This window comes from Apodemus sylvaticus, chromosome 6 (assembly GCF_947179515.1).
Source record: "Apodemus sylvaticus chromosome 6, mApoSyl1.1, whole genome shotgun sequence".
Taxonomy (NCBI): domain Eukaryota; kingdom Metazoa; phylum Chordata; class Mammalia; order Rodentia; family Muridae; genus Apodemus; species Apodemus sylvaticus.
The window spans coordinates 9,336,948-9,353,979 of NC_067477.1; the positions used below are offsets into that span (position 1 = coordinate 9,336,948).

The following is a 17,032-nucleotide window of genomic DNA, read 5'->3' on the forward strand; positions in this document are numbered from 1 at the left end:
ACTATCCCATAATCAGGCAGGGATGATCAGTGAGTGGGAATTACTCTGGATTTGCAGGCCTTGGTGGCCATGAGGGAGGGGCAGTCAGGAAGCAGAAGATAGGTAACACCTACGTGAGAGGAACAGATACTATAGCTTGAGAGTGGATTATAGCCTGGTAACTTGCAGTAGAGAAGGCAGTCCAGGGAAAGTGGCCTCCCTTTGCACTGGTACAGGGTGGCAGCCTTTGTAAGGCAGAACCAGGATCTGGAGAAAGAAAGATGGAGCTCAGTAGTGTCAGGGTGGTCTGTTCTCACTGCATCCCCAAGCTGGAGTTTTGCAGCTGGAACATCTAAGACACAGGGTCAGCTGTTAGATGCTGTTTGGATCTACGTAGGCCCTGGCAGAGGATTGTGATGGAGACTCGGGGGATGGACTGGCCAGAAGACCCATGCAGCTGCAGCAGCAGTGTAGACCTGGCTAGCAATGCAGCTGCAGCTTCTGCTGTTGTGAGAGAAGAGTTCTACCTGGGACTGGGAAGCATCTGATTCCTGTACGTGGTGTTTCTGCTCTGGCAGCCGCACAGTGACAGGCAGTAAAGTGTGCCATTTGACTCACAACCAGTACCTACTGCACAGTGAGCTGCAGGGAGTCTGGGCTAAAGGCAGATGCTCGGACCGTAGTTATGGTTACAGAGTGGTGGGACCCGGGGTAAAAGGGAAAGTCTCTGTCCTGGACCTCTGAGAGCTAACCAGGCCTCTGTGTGTCTCGGGACCAGAATATAACCAGACCAGCCTCACTCTAAAGTAAGCAAGACAGGACTAAGCTCTTTACGTTCACAACATTTAATTTTTGAGACACTGGCAAGACAGGCAACTTCCCTGAGGCCTTACAGTAAAAGCAGGCTTCTCCCCCCTGCCTCTTGGGGACATTTTGACCTCTCTGGCAGGCTGAGAAAAGTACAGTCAGGCTAATAACTGTTCATTCCATGGCTAAGAAGCCTGATCTGGAAGAGACTCATCACAATTCATCTCTCCAGGGCACCTAGGCTGAACCTGAGTAGTTTTAAGCCATTCATCTTCCAATAGAGTTTCCATTGGCTGCTAGAACATATCATGGCTTGGACAGCAGAGCACCAGTCACTCCCAGCTCTGGAAGTCAAGAATTTGGGATATGGCATCTGTGGTTAGAGTTTTCCATGCTGCAAAAAGAATCTGTCCTATGCCCCACCTAGCTGTGCGGTAATGGCATTCAACCATCCCTTCTCTTGTAGAAGCAATACACTATCCACTGACTAACTGTTACAGTCTCCTCCCTGTGTGTGCATCTGTGTACAAACTGCCCCTCTCCGGGTACCTAGTCCTACTGTGTTTGATACCCCACACTAATTGAGTGCCAAACTCAGTAGGCAAATGTAGTCATACATTAGTGTCCTGAGCTTAGGACATCAACACTTACTGCTGTGACCAAATAAGTGTCAGAAAACAAAAAGTGACTTATTTGGGCTCACATTTTGAGAGACATCAATCCATCATGATGAAGATGATGCAGAGACGAGATGCTCTGTGGAGACTGGTGCAGACACCAGATTCTTGTTACTTGCTACAGCCAGGACACTGAGATATTAGGCTTTAACCAGAGCCAAGCAATAACACTATCCCTGACCACATGGTTGTATATCTGTCAGGCCTTGGACACACAGGCAAGGAGTATCTATTGTAGCAAGTACATCTTGCCCTTCAACTATCAATAGCCACTTCCATGAACACTGCTCTCAAGGTAGGCCTGGATCCTGGATATTGACCCCTGTTCCAGGGTCAAGCCTAGATCCTGGCTCCCAACATTCTTTCTCATGACAAGGCTATATCTTGGCTCATAGCATACACGTGGAATTCAGAAGCTGTCCAGGGACAGATGCAGTTCCAAATTTATACCCTAAGTGACTTACTTCCTCTATTAGGTTCTCTCTATCATCACCACCTCCCATAACACCGTTCTGAATCCATCAACCCAGGGAGTTGACCCACTGATCAGTTCAGAGCTCTCAAATCTAATCACCTCTGAAAAGCCCTTCATAGACAAACATCTAACAAATGCTACCACTTAATCTAATCAAGATGACAAGCAAATGAACCATTACATCAGAAAAGGAGGAATCTTGGCACAGCTCCTGCCTCAGTTTCCAACCTGCTGCCTTGTCCCAGGGATATCAAACTTAACACCCACATTTCCCACCTGTCTTAATTAGGGTTTCTATTTTGATGAAACACCATGAGCAAAAAGCAAGTTGGGGAGGAAAGGGTTTATTTGACTTACACTTCTGCATTGCTGATCACCACTGAAGGAAGTCAGGACAGGAACTCAAACAGGACAGGATCTTGGAGGCAGGAGCTGATGCAGAGGCCATGGAGGGATCTTGCTTACCGGCTTGCTTCCCATGACTTACTCAGCCTGTTTTCTTATAGAACCCAGGACTACTAGCCCAGGGATGTCACCACCCATCTTAGGCTGGGTCCTCCCCATTGATAACTGATTGAAAATGCCTTACAGTTCATCTCATGGAGGCGTTTCCTCAACTGAAGCTCCTTTATCTCTGATGATTCTAGCTTATGTCAAGTTGACACACAAAAACATCAGTCAGTACACTATGCAACTGTGTGGCCAAAGCCTTAGTCCCTTAAAAGCCTTCAGTCTCTCCCCAGTCTATCTGTATCTGGGCCTGTATCTATCTATTAACCATCCTTCTGCAATTGGAGCTGTAGCTATAAAATTTCTATGTATCATCCATTTGCCATTTATGTCTAAATTCTGTGGTCCCTCTGCTGTCTGCCTGTATATATATATATATATATCATATATATCTCCATCATCCTCTACATCTATCATCTACTGTTTATATCTATCCCCTATCTATCACCCATCCATCATCTGAACCTTGCTCTGCTTCTCTGAAGAACCTTGGGCACTTCTCTATGACACTCTGGAAAAGCCTAAACTTGATGTAATTTCATCCATAATGACTGGACACATTTACTTCAAGCAGAATACTAGCTTATTTCTTTTTATGGAAAATTCTGTGTATGTCAGGCTGGCCTCTGACTTTTTATGTAATCAAAGATCACTTCAAATTTCTGAACAATCAGCCTTCACATATACAGTATCAGAATTAGAGGCCTGCATTCACTACACCTGGCTTACACGATGACAGTGATCAAACCTAAAGCTTTCCACTACTGTTAAGCATGTATTGTTCTAACCAAGATATTTCCCAGAACCAATACTTTGATGACGTCTTGTTGTGGTATAGTCAACAGAGAAGACTATTTGGGCATGGATTTAAGGCAATAGAAAGTCTTTATTAGCCAGCCTGGTGTTCAGGATCCCAGTGTTGCCCTGAGCCTTTCTTGGGGAGAGATTTTAAGTACAAAAACTGTTCTGGGTTGACATACTTCAGTTAACAAGAACAGTAAGCCAGAAGCAGGAGCCAAAAATCAAGGTGAATACATTTACAAACTTTCCTAGAACTGTATGGACTTTAATGGATTAGGTCTTTGTTTTAGTATTAGCAAGTGGTGTTCTTGTCTTAGTTAGGGCTTTACTGCTGTGAAGAAACTATGACCAAGGCAACTCTTAGAAGGACAACATTAATTGGGACTGGCTTACAGGTTCAGAGGTTCAGTCCATTATCATCAAGGGTGGGATCATGGCAGCACCCAGGCAGGCAAAGTGCAGGAGGAATTGAGAGTTCATCATCTTGTTCTGAAGGCAAACAGAAGATTGGCTTCAAGGCAGCTAGGATGAGGGTCTTAAAGCCCATGCCTACAGTGACACACCTATTCCAAAAAGGTCACACCTCCTAGTAGTGCCACTCCTTGAGACAAGCATATATAAAGGACCACACTCCACTCCCTGGCCCCCAAAGCCTTGTTCAAACAGGTAAGTCTATGGGAGCCATACCTAGCCATAGAATGATTAAAAAACTACATTTAGTCCATCTTCCAAAGTTCTCATAGGGTCTCAACAATAGTAAAAGTCCAAGGTTCAAAGTCTCTTCTGAGAGTCATCCAATCACATAACTGTAATCCCCAAAGCAAGATAGGAAACCAGCTGGGCAAACTCCAAACTCTGCATCTCCATCTGACATCAAAGCAGTCTTCAGATCACCAACTCCTTTTTCATCTTTGTTGACTGCAACAGACTTCTTTCTCTTGGGCTGATTCTATTACCTGTTAGCAGTGTTCCTCAACAGATATCCCATACCTCTGGCATCTATGGGTCTCCAAGTCAACTTCAACTAAACAGTTTCTTTCTTATTGGATATTCTTTAGTTACATTTCAAATGTTATCCCCTTCCCCAGTTTCCCCTTTCTGGAAAGCCCCATCCCATGCCTCCTCCCCCTGCTTCTATGAGGGCATTACTCCACCTAACCCACTCCCACTTCCGCACCTTAAATTCCTCTACACTGGGGCATCTATCAAGCCTTCATAGGACCAAGGGCCTCTCCTCCCAATGATTCCCAAAAGACAATCCTCTGCTACATATGCAGTCAGAGCCATGTGTACCCCTTGGTTGATGGCTTAGTCCCTGGGAGCACTTGGGGGTCTGATTGGTGGAAATTGTTGCTCTTCCTATGAGGTTGAAAACTCTTTCAGCTCTGTTAGTCTTTTCTCTAATTCCTCCATTGGGGACCCTACGCTCAGTCTAATGGTTGGTTGTAAGCATCTGACTCTGTATTTGTAAGGCTATGGCAGGGCCTCTCAGGAGACAGCCATATCAGGTTCCTGTCAGCAAGCATTTCTTGGAATTCACAGAGTGTCTAGATTTGTTGATTGTATATGGAATGAATCCCCAGGTGGGGCAGCCTCTGAATGGCCTTTTCTTCAGTCTCTGCTCTATACTTTATCTATATATATGCTCCGGTGTTCCCCTTCTCAAAAGAACCAAAGTATCCATACCTTGGTCTTCGGCTTTTGAGCTTCATGTAGTCTGTGATCCAGACTACAGTCTAATGTCCACTTATCAGTGAGTGCATACTATGTGTGTTCTTTTGTGATTGGGTTACCTCACAAAGGATGGTATTTTCTAGTTCCATCCATTTGCTTAAGAATTTCATGAATTCAGTGTTTTTAATAGCTGAATAGTACTCCATTGTGTAAATATACCACATTTTCTGTATCCATTCCTCTATTAAGGGACATCTGGGTTCTCTCCGGCTTCTGGCTATTATAAATATGTGAACAAATTCACTAAATTAGTGAATACTTGAAGCATTCACTGGTTTCATAACCCAAGTTCCCAAGTCCATATTTCACCAAGAAACATGGCCAGACCTGCCACAGCAACACCCGAATCCTGGTACCACTTTCTGTATTGGGTCAGTATTCTATTGCTGTGAAGAAACACCATAATCACTGAAACTCTGATAAAACAAAAGCATTTAGTCGGAGCTTGATATAGAGGCTTAGTCCATTATCAGCATGACAAGAAGCACATTGGCATGTAGGGAGACATGATTGTGCAAAAGAGCTGAGAGTTCTGCATGCGAATCAGCAGGCAGGAGCAAGATAGCAACATTGGACATGGCTTGGACACTTGAAACCCCAATGCACACCCCAGTGACACACTTCCTACAACATGTAAGCTTAAATTTTTCAAAACCTACTTCAATAAGCATTCTTAAATGTTTCAACCTCTCCTCTTGGCCACTACCCACACACACATACAGAGGTAGTGAAAACATAATGGTTAATGGGGGTTGTGAACCTATTCTGTGAAATAGTTCTTTGGGGCTGTTCCAATCTTTGTTGTCAGAAGTAAAGTCCTCTAGAAAAGCACCAACATTAATCATCAACAGCAGCTCGGTCCAGAAGAAACCATGAGGCACCATCAATCAGCCCCAGTCCACAAAAGCTGCAAAGAGCCACTAGATTATCATGTGAAGTTCTTTGATGAGTTGATTTCTACAAAGTAAAGACAATCAAAACCAACAGTGTAATTCAAAGTGAGCAAGGCCATAGCTTCATCATTGAAAACAAGCAAGGCAGAGAAAGGTGAACCAATGCCAGAGCATCCTCCCACTGTCTATGGGGTCATATTTATATTCATGCTAAACATCATGGGTCCTCTTGTTGCAGGAAATATTAAAAAACGTGAACCCACCAACTCTCCTGCTCCACCAGGCCACAACACCATGTCCCAATGGGGTCCCACTCAATGCCGAGCTAGTCTCTCCCAGCTAGCTCCCACACAATGCCTACACGTCCCACAGTCTGCCATTTACCAGGTAGAAGCATGACTCTTAATGTTTAATTAGTTAGCCAATTCGATTTGTGTATATTTTGTGGGGAGCGGGCACAGCAGCCAGTCTAAAATGGCGCCTGGGCTGGTTGCCAAGTCACATCACTCAGCAACGCTCCCCCACGTTCCCCTTTAAGAGTCACTTATGCACTGGAGAAGTACGCATGTGCCCTTTGACCGTCATATTAGGCCACGCCCGGGCCATCGTCTTGATCTTATCATGAGCCTCCACGTGGCGGTCGCTGATTGGTGCAGGCTGGAATATAACTGGAGCAACGGGCTAGGATCGGGGGCTTCCTGAAGTAACGTTCCTGAATAAATTGCCTCGAGAAGAGTCTCCTATGTCATCTCCTTTATTCAGCTGGAGGGATTTGGTAGTGATGAGTGGTGGCCCGTATGGGGATCTCAGAACTTGTCACAGTCAGGGCAGCTAGCTGGTAAGTTCCCAGGTAAGTGGGACGAGTGAAAGTTCTTGGGTTAAGAGACAATAAGGTTCCAGGTTTGGACTATAACTCATTATGGGTAACATATCTTCTAATAGATCTTTGCTTGCAACGCTTAAGAGCCTGTTAGAAGCAAAAGGGTTAGAATTGAAAGAATCTACATTGCAAAAATTTCTTTGGGCTGTGGATGAAGTTGCTCCCTGGTTCGCTGTCTCAGGACATTTGATTCTCCCTAGCTGGGATAAGTTGGGAAAGGATATAGATTTTGCTAGGGAGCAAGGAATTGTACATCCAGGTACGCAATTGATATGGAAGCTCGTTCATTCTTGCCTTGTAGATCAAGAAGGGGAGTGTACAATCAGAAACATGGCCCGATCTCTGGCCTCCAATGCACTGGAAGCAGTTGGCCCGCCCAGGCGAGCAACCGCAGGAAGCACAGGACTCGACCTCTATTCCACCACCTGACTCATATTAACACCTAAGATGGGACCTCAATAAATTGGGACTGATTTTAAAGGGCCCTTGCCACCAAACACTGTAGGCTTATTAATAGGAAGAAGCTCAGTTACCATGCAAGGTTTAATTATTCATCCTGGAGTGATTGATTCAGATTTTACAGGTACAGTCAAAATCATGGCTTCTTGCCCTAGAGGAGTGTTTGCAGTTTCACCCAGTGATAGGATAGCTCAATTGTTAATTCTGCCCAGTTGCCATGGACTCTTTCCTTCTCATAACAAACAAAGAGAAAATAAAGGGTTTGGCTCTTCAGGAGGTTCTGCAGTATATTGCTCCTTGGAGCTGGGAGCTCGACCTTTGCTTTCCTTAGAAATTAATGGTAAAAATCATACTTGGGCTCCTAGATACTGGAGCTGATAAAAGTATAATCAGTAAAAAAGACTGGCCAAAGAATTGGCCTTTGCAAATATCAGATCAAATGTTAAGAGGCTTAGGATATGCACAAGAACCAGAAAGGAGTACACAAATTTTGAGGTGGAAAGATGAGGAAAGCCATGTTGGGGAGTTTCAACCATATGTTCTGGAAGTTCCTATTTCCCTGTGGGGAAGAGACCTCTTGAATGAAATGGAATATGTACTCTCCAATGGGAGGGGTGTATAGCTTACAATCACAACAAATGATGCAGAAGATGGGACATAGATCTGAACAAGGGTTGGGAAAATATTCGCACCTCCCCGATCCCTGTAACATCTAAAGAACCCATGAGAAAGGGATTGGGTTTTTTCCTAGGGGCCACTGGGAAGGCTCTCCCCATTACATGGAAGTCTGAGGATCCAGTATGGGTTCCTCAGTGGCCTTTACCCTCAGAAAAAATATGGGCCGTCCACGAGTTAGTGCAGGAACAATTGAGCATGGGCCATATTCAAGCTTCTACCTCTCCTTGGAATACCCCAATTTTTGTTATTAAGAAGAAGTCAGGAAAATGGAGGCTCTTACATGATTTACGAGCAATTAATAAGCAAATGATGCCCATGGGCCCAGTGCAAAGAGGTCTGCCTCTTCCATCCACTTTGCCAAAGCAGTGGCCTTTGATAGTTACTGATATCAAAGATTTTTTTTCTATTCCACTCTATGAGAAAGATACGCAAAGGTTTGCTTTTACAGTTCTCTCAATAAATCATGCATCTCCAGATTTATGTTATGAATGGGTGGTTTTACCTCAAGGAATGGCAAATAGTCCCACCATATGTCAATTATATGTTAGTAAATCTTTAGAAAATGTGAGGCAGCACTTTCCTAAGCTTACATGTTTGCACTATATGGATGATATTCTGTTATCTGGGCCTTCTGAAGAGATGTTGAAGGAAACTTATCAAGTGATGATACAGGATCTTAAGAAAAGAAATTTATATATGGCACCTGAAAAGGTTCAAAAGGATCAGGTAGTTAATTATTTGGGAGCCAAAGTATATCCTGATATGGTGCAACCTCAAAAGATTAGTTTAAGAACAGATCATTTGCATACCTTAAATGATTTCCAGAAATTATTAGGAGATATACAGTGGGTTCGTCCCTATCTAAAATTAACAAATAAAGAATTACAACCCCTGTATGATATTTTGCCAGGAGACCCAGATTTGACTTCTCATCGTTCTTTAACAAAGAATGCTAAAAAGGCTTTGAGTCTTGTGGAATCACATATTGAGCAGGCTGCTCTTGCCAGGCGAGAAGTGAATTCCCCTATTTTGTTATGTATCTTACCCACTGAAGTACAACCTACAGCAGTGCTATGGCAACATGTTCCCTTGTTGTGGGTACATCCTAGAATTTCTCCAGCTAAAATGTTGTCTCATTATCCTACCGCTGTTGCTCTGTTAGCGTTAATGGGAATTCAACAATGTTTGCAGTATTTTGGATCAGAGCCTGAAGTCTAATTATTCCCTATTCCTCTCAACAATTCGAAGTACTTACAGTCAAGTTGATGACTGGCCTATAGTGTACTGTATGTTTGGTGGCACTATTGATAATCATTATCCCAAGGATCCATTGTTACAATTGGTTAAAGAACATCCCATAATATTTCCAAAAAGGACATCTACTGTGCCTTTGAAAGGTAGCCCTGTAATATATACTGATGGCTCAAAGACAGGAGTGGGAGCTCATGTTCTTTCTGGCTCGCCAGCAGTAGTTATTTCATTCCCACCTGCATTGCCACAGGTAATTGAGCTGCAAATAGTAATGTGTGTCTTTGAACGGTTTCTTGGTTCCTTCAATTTGATTTCTGATTCTTTATATGTTCTCAATATATTAAAACATTTGGAGATTACTGAAAAAATAAATTTGAAAAGTACTATTGGGGATTTATTGGTTCAATTACAAGCCATGATTTGGCAAAGAGATCATCCATTTTTGTACAACATATTAGAGCACATACTGGATTGCCAGGACCACTGGCTGAAGGTAATGATTTGGCAGATAGAGTCACTCGCTCTATTTTTGTGTTTTTTAATTCCACCCCTTTTGATTGTGCTCAAAAGTTTCATTCCAATTTTCATGTAAATTCAAAGATGTTAATAGCTAAATTTAAGATCACTAGGGCAGAAGCCAGGGATACAGTAAAAAGTTGTACCTCCTGTGCCCCTTTACTTCCTCAAGCCTCTTTGGGTGTTAATCCACGAGGCTTGCACCCTTTGCATGTTTGGCAGATGGATGTGACTCATATGCCAGAATTCGGAAGATTAAGATTTGTGCATGTTTCTTTTTTTTTTTTTGAGTTTTTCTTCAGACATTTATTCTATATATGATGATTAATTTATACATCAAACATCTTAAATCCAAAGCTAATTTTTAAAATTATATTTAATATGAAGATAGAATCTAAATGTCATTAAGATATGTGAACTTTGAGTAAATAAGAAACACCGCACCACATGATGAGCTTCATACAGTCAGATGAAGGATTTAGGTGGAAAAACATAGTTCTCTATATAAAAAAATTTAAATCTTCTGCCTTAGATACAAGTCTTTATTCTCCACTCTTCTCAAGGATTCCAACATTTTAGACATTGCCCTATCAGTTTCTTTTTTTTAATATTTTTATTTTCTATATTCTTTGTTTACATTCCAAATGATTTCAACTTTCCTGGATCCCCGCTCCCCATATGTCCCATAAACCTTCTTCTCTCCATCCCTTCTCCAATCACCTCCCTCCTTTTTCTCTGTCCTTATATTCCCTTCCCATGCTAGATCAATCCTTTCCAGGATCAGGAGCCTCTCCATACTTCTTCATGGGAGTTATTTGTTATGCAATTTGTGCCTTGGGTATTCGGGGCTTCTGGGATAATTAATATCCACTTATCAGAGACTGCATTCCATGTGTATTCTTTTGTGATTGGGTTACCTCACTTAGGATGATATTTTCCAGATCAAACCATTTGCCTAAAAATTTTGTGAATTCATTGTTTCTAATTGCTGAGTAGTATTCCATTGTGTAAATATACCACATTTTATGTATCAATTCCTCCTTTGAGGGGCATCTGGGTTCTTTCCAGCTTCTGACTATTATAAATAAGGCTGCTATGAACATAATGGAGCATGTGTCTTTATTGCATGCCGCGGAATCCTTTGGGTATATGCCCAGGAGAGGTATAGCAGGGTCCTCCGGAAGTGTCATGTCCAGTTTTCTGAGGAACCTCCAGACTGATTTCCACAATGGTTGTACCATCTTACAGCCCCACCAGCAGTGGAGGAGTGTTCCTCTTTCTCCACATCCTCACCAACACCTGCTGTCTCCTGAGTTTTTGATCTTAGCCATTCTGACTGGTGTAAGGTGAAATCTCAGGGTTGTTTTGATCTGCATTTCCCTAATGACTAATGATGTTGAGCACTTCTTAAGGTGCCTCTCGGCCATCTGAATTTCTTCAGGTGAAAATTCTTTGTTTAGATTCGTACCCCATTTTTTAATAGGGTTATTTGGTTCCCTGGGGTCTAACTTCTTGAGTTCTTTATATATATTGGATATTAGCTCTCTATCAGATGTAAGGTTGGTGAATATCCTTTCCCAATTTGATGGTTGCTATTTTGTCCTTTTAACAGTGTCCTTTTCCTTACAGAAACTTTGTAATGTTATGAGGTCCCATTTGTCAATTCTTGATCTTAAAGCATAAGCTATTGGTGATCTGTTCAGGAACTTTTCCCCTGTGCCCATGTCCTCAAGGGTCTTCCCCAATTTCTTTTCTATTACTTTCAGTGTGTCTGGTTTTACATGGAGGTCCTTGATCCACTTGGAGTGAAGTTTAGTACATGGAGATAAGAATGGATCAATTCGCATTCTTCTGCGTGCTGACCTCCAATTGATCCAGCACCATTTGTTGAAAAGGCTATCTTTTTTCCACTGGATGTTTTTGGCTCCTTTGTCGAAGATCAAGTGACCATAGGTGTGTGGATTCATTTCTGGATCTTCAATTCTATTCCATTGGTCCACTTGTCTGTCACTGTGCCAATACCATGCAGTTTTTAACACTATTGCTCTGTAGTATTGCTTGAAGTCAGGGATACTGATTCCCCCAGAATTTCTTTTGTTGTTGAGAATAGTTTTAGCTATCCTGGGTTTCTTGTTATTCCAGATGAATTTGAGAATTGCTTTTTCTAACTCTGTGAAGAACTGAGTTGGGATTTTGATGGGGATTGCATTGAATCTGTAGATTGCTTTTGGCAAGATGGCCATTTTAACTATATTAATCCTGCCAATCCACGAGCATGGCAGATTTTTCCATTTTCTGAGATCTTCAATTTCCTTCTTCAGAGACCTGAAGTTCTTGTCATATAGATCTTTCACTTGTTTGGTTACAGTCATACCAAGATAATTTATATTATTTGTGGCTATTTTGAAGGGTGTCATTTACCTAACTTCTTTCTCAGCCTGCTTATCCTCTGAGTATAGGAAGGCAACTGATTTGCTTGAGTTGATTTTATAACCAGCCACTTTGCTGAAGTTGTTTATCAGCTGTAGGAGTTCTCTGGTGGAGGTTTTTGGGTCACTTAAGTAGACTATCATGTCATCTGCAAATAGTGATAATTTGACTTCTTCCTTTCCAATTTGTATCCCCTTGACCTCCTGATGTTGTCTAATTGCTATAGCTAGTGGCAGCCAGAAGCCAGCAGGACAGTAAGGGACGCCGTGTCTAGGAAGACTCTTTAAGAAACCACAATGTCATCCAACACAGACCTTTCTCTCTCTTCATATGATGAAGGTCAGGGGTCTAAGTTTATCTGGAAAGCTAAGGAGACACTGTTTGTCTCCATTGGGATGGCGGGCTTTGCAGCAATTGTGGCATATGGATTATACAAGCTGAAGAGCAGGGGAAACACGAACATGTCCATTCACTTGATCCACATGCGGGTAGCCGCCCCGGGCTTTGTGGTGGGAGCCATGACTCTTGGTATGGGCTATTGCATGTATCAGGAATTCTGGGCCAAACCTAAGCCTAAGCCTTAGAAGAGCTGCTGCCTTGGTCTGGGAAGTGCCTGCTTTAGTTAGACGTCTCATATTGAGGTTATGTGTTTGTGTCTGCAATAAATAACATGTGGGTTTCGACAAAATACAGTATTGAATATTGGTTTACTTTCTTGCCAGTTTGATTTGCCTGGTTACCGAATTGTTAGTGACTGATCCACTAACTTGGTCACTCAGGGGGGTCAAGGTAACACAGAAGAAATCTGTCACCTGAAAGTAGTTGGTCATGTGCTTGCCTTACACCTTTATGATGAAAGTTTTTATAAGAAGGGCAGCTGCTGGAAAAGATCTTCACCAATCCTACATCAGATAGAGGGCTAATATCCAATATATATAAAGAACTCAAGAAGTTAGACTCCAGAAAACCAAACAACCCTATTAAAAAATGGGGTACAGAGTTAAACAAAGAATTCTCACCTGAAGAACTTCGGATGGCGGAGAAGCATCTTAAAAAATGCTCAACTTCATTAGTCATTAGGGAAATGTAAATCAAAACAACCCTGAGATTTCACCTTACACCAGTCAGAATGGCTAAGATTAAAAATTCAGGAGACAGCAGGTGTTGGAGAGGGTGTGGAGAAAGAGGAACACTCCTCCACTGCTGGTGGGGTTGCAAATTGGTACAACCACTCTGGAAATCAGTCTGGCGGTTCCTCAGAAAACTGGGCACCTCACTTCTAGAAGATCCTGCTATACCACTCTTGGGCATATACCCAGAGGATTCCCCACCATGTAATAAGGATACATGCTCTACTATGTTCATAGCAGCCCTATTTATAATTGCCAGAAGTTGGAAAGAACCCAGGTATCCCTGAACAGAAGAGTGGATGCAAAAAATGTGGTATATCTACACAATGGAGTACTATTCAGCCATTAGAAACAATGAATTCATGAAATTCTTAGGCAAATGGATGGAGCTAGAGAACATCATACTAAGTGAGGTAACCCAGACTCAAAAGGTAAATCATGGTATGCACTCACTAATAAGTGGATATTAACCTAGAAACCTGGAATACCCAAAACATAATAAACACATCAAATGAGGTACAAGAAGAAAGGAGGAGTGGCCCCTTGTTCTGGAAAGACTCAGTGAAGCAGTATTCAGCAAAACCAGAACGAGGAAGTGGGAAAGGGTGGGTGGGAGGACAGGGGGAGAGAAGGGGGCTTACGGGACTTTCATGGAGTGGGGAGGCTAGGAAAGGGGAAATCATTTGAAATGTAAATAAAAAATATATCGAATAAAATAAAATTTAAAAAAAAAGAAGAAGGGCAGCTGCCAGTGGAGAGTAGGCCGTGCTGCCGTGCTGCCATGCTCTGGGAGGGTGTCAGCGAAGAATCCTGTTTGTCCTGGTTCATTTATTTTGTCTGCCTGTGGGTTGACTTCAGAACTTTGAGTTTTAATGTTTGCTGGCTTCTGAAAACACTTTCCAAAGAGTCCATGAAATATAATTAACTTAAAGCCCCTATAATTCAGGAGGGAGAGGTGTGTGTGTGTGTGTGTGTGTGTACAACAACCTGGAAAGCTGCTAAGAACTGCAGAGAAGCAGTATTTATTAGAATCACACTTATAAACTAATTGTGGGTTCTGGTTTAGCTCTTTTATAATTGCAAAGTTATATTTTTGCTGCTTGGTAATAGGCTAATTCTTAAACGTCTTAAAATAGAGGTATTTTGTTTCTTTTTTTGTGGTGCTGGGCATTAAATGCAGGGTCACACAAAGGCCAAACAAGTGCTGTACACTGAGTTGAGTCCCTGCAGAAGTAGGTACTGTGATGTAATACAAGGACAAAGGAAACACACGGTCTGATGCAGGCCGTGTGGCTACTTGGTAAGAATCATGTCTATTAAAGTACCAAATGAGGTAAACAGTGGGTGGCCTGGTGTTTCAAGACATTACACACAAACTTGGGTATACAGAATGTCAAGTGCACTGTAAAATCCCTGTCCAACCCAGACTTACATTCCATAGAGACAAGATATCATATGTAATGTTATTAAAATAAGTCTGAACATTAAAAAAAATGAGGTACAGTGGTCTGGAGGAGCTGAAGGGGTTTACAGCCCCATGGGAAGAGCAAAGATCTCAACCACCCAGATGCCCCAGGCATCCCAGGGACTAAACTATCAACCAAGGGGTACACATGGTTCCAGCCAAAAATGTGGCAGAGGAATGCCTTGTTGGGCATCAGTGGGAGGAGTGGTTCATGGCCAGGTAAAGGCGCAACATAGGGAAATCAAAGGGGGATGTAGGAGAGGTTCGGGTGGGAGGAGGGGTTGGGGGCCTTTGGGGAGGGAGGAAATCAGCAAAGATTTGCCATTGGAAATGTAAAAGAAGATGATATCCAATAAATAATTTTTAAAAAAAAAATGTGGTACAGAGCTGAAAAAGAATTCTCAACTGGAGAATAGTGGATGGCTGAGAAACACCTAAAGAAATGTTCAACATCCTTAATTATCAGGGAAGTGCAAATCATAACAACCCTGAGATTCCATCTACACCACGCAGAATGGCTAAGATCTAAAACTCAGGGAACAACAGATACTGGAGAGCATGGGGAGAAAGAGGAACACTCCTCCATTGCTGATGGGATTGCAAGATGGTAAAAGCACTCTCAAAATCAGTTTGCTGGTTCCTCAGAAAATTGGACATAATACTCCCTTAGGACCAAGCTATACCACTCCTGGGCATATACCCAGAAGGTGCTCCAACATGTAATAAGGACACATGATCCACTATGTTCATAGCTGCCTTATTTCTAATAGCCAGAAGCTGGAAAGAACGCAGATGTCCATCCACAGAGGAATGGATACAGAAAATGTAGTACATTTGCACAATGAAGTACTACTCAGCTATTAAGAACAATAAATTCATGAAATTCTTAGGCAAATGGATGGAGGTAGAAAATATCATCCTGAGTGAGGTAACCCAATCACAAAAGAACACACATGGTATGCACTCACTGATAAGTGGATAATAGCCTAAAAGCTCTGAATACCCAAAATAAAATTCACAGACCACATCAAGCTCAAGAAGAAGGAAGACCAAAGTATAGAAATGCTAGCTCTTCTTCACAGGGGGAACAAAATACCCATGAAAGGAGATCCAAGACAAACTGTGAAGCAGAGACTGATGGAAAGGCCATCCAGACATGGCCCCACCATAGAATTCATCTCATATACAGTTACCAAACACAGACACTATTGTGAATGCCAACAAGTGCTTGCTGACAGGCTCCTGGCATAGCTGTCTCCTGAGAGGCTCTGCCAGTGCCTGAAAACATACAGCGTGGGATGCTCTCAGCGAACCTTTGGACTGAGCACAGGATCCCCAATGCAGGAGCTAGAGAAAGGACCCAAGGACCTCAAGGGGTTTGTAGCCCCATAGGAGGAAAAACAATAGACACCCCATCCCCAGAGCTCTCAGGGGCTAAACCACCAACCAAAGAGTACACATGGAGGGACCCATGACTCTCAGTGCATATGTAGCTGTGAATAGCCTTGTCAGACATCAATGAGAGGAGAGGCCCTTGGTCCTGTGAAGGCTTGTGGCCCCAGTGTAGGGGAATGCCAGGACAGGGAGGTGGGAGTGAGTGGGTTAGGGAGCAGGAGGAGGGGTGTTGGGATAGGCGTTTTTAGAGGGGAAGTGAGTAAAGGAGATAATATTTGAAATGAAAATAAAGAAAATATCTAATTTAAAAGAGAGAGAGAAATAAAAAAGACTATTACCCTAGCTACCTGGAAGTCAGCATTCTGCTAGCAGCCTTCAAATGAGGATATAGAACTCTCAGCTCTGGCTGAACCACGCCTACCTGGATGCTGCCATGCTCCCACCTTGATGATAATGGACTAAACTCTGAGCCTGTAAGCCAGCCCCTATGAAATGTTGTCTTTATAAGAATTGCCTTGGTCATAGTGTCTGTTCACAGCAGTAAAGCCCGAACTAAGACGGGCCACATGTAAGCTTAGATTTTTCTAAACGTAGTTTAATAAGGTTTTTTAAACTGTTCAATCACCCTTTCAGCCCAACAAACACCAGAGACAGTGGACGAATCATTGATAAGAAATGGAGGTTGTGAACCTGTTTAGAAGTAGTCACTGGGGCTCTTCCAGTCTTCATTGTCAGCTTTCCAGTCCCCTAGAAAAACACCAACAAAATCATCAATGACAGCTCCATCCATTAAAAGTCATTAGGCTCCACCAATCAGCCTAACTAAACAGAGGCATCACCAGAATATCAGATTAGACCCTACCTGGATATGATTCTGGGTAGGTCAAGACATACAGTCCATCTCTCTGTGTCCATGTTACTCAACATGAGCATTTGTCCCAGAAAATTGCTC

At 42.6% G+C, this 17,032-nt stretch overlaps 1 protein-coding gene across 1 annotated transcript; it reads left to right on the forward strand.

Annotated features, from left to right (window-relative positions):
* The first annotated feature begins 12,325 nt into the window (after positions 1–12,325).
* Positions 12,326–12,757, forward strand: LOC127686876 (HIG1 domain family member 1A, mitochondrial-like). The gene has a single exon (XM_052184863.1). It carries the CDS (start codon positions 12,387–12,389, stop codon positions 12,672–12,674), a length of 288 nt encoding a protein of 95 aa, XP_052040823.1. The 5' UTR covers positions 12,326–12,386; the 3' UTR covers positions 12,675–12,757.
* The last annotated feature ends 4,275 nt before the right edge of the window (positions 12,758–17,032 follow it).

What these genes read in the sequence shown, in the direction of transcription:
- LOC127686876 (XM_052184863.1), top strand. Translation starts at nt 12,387, where the DNA reads ATGTCATCCAACACAGACCTTTCTCTCTCTTCATATGATGAAGGTCAG.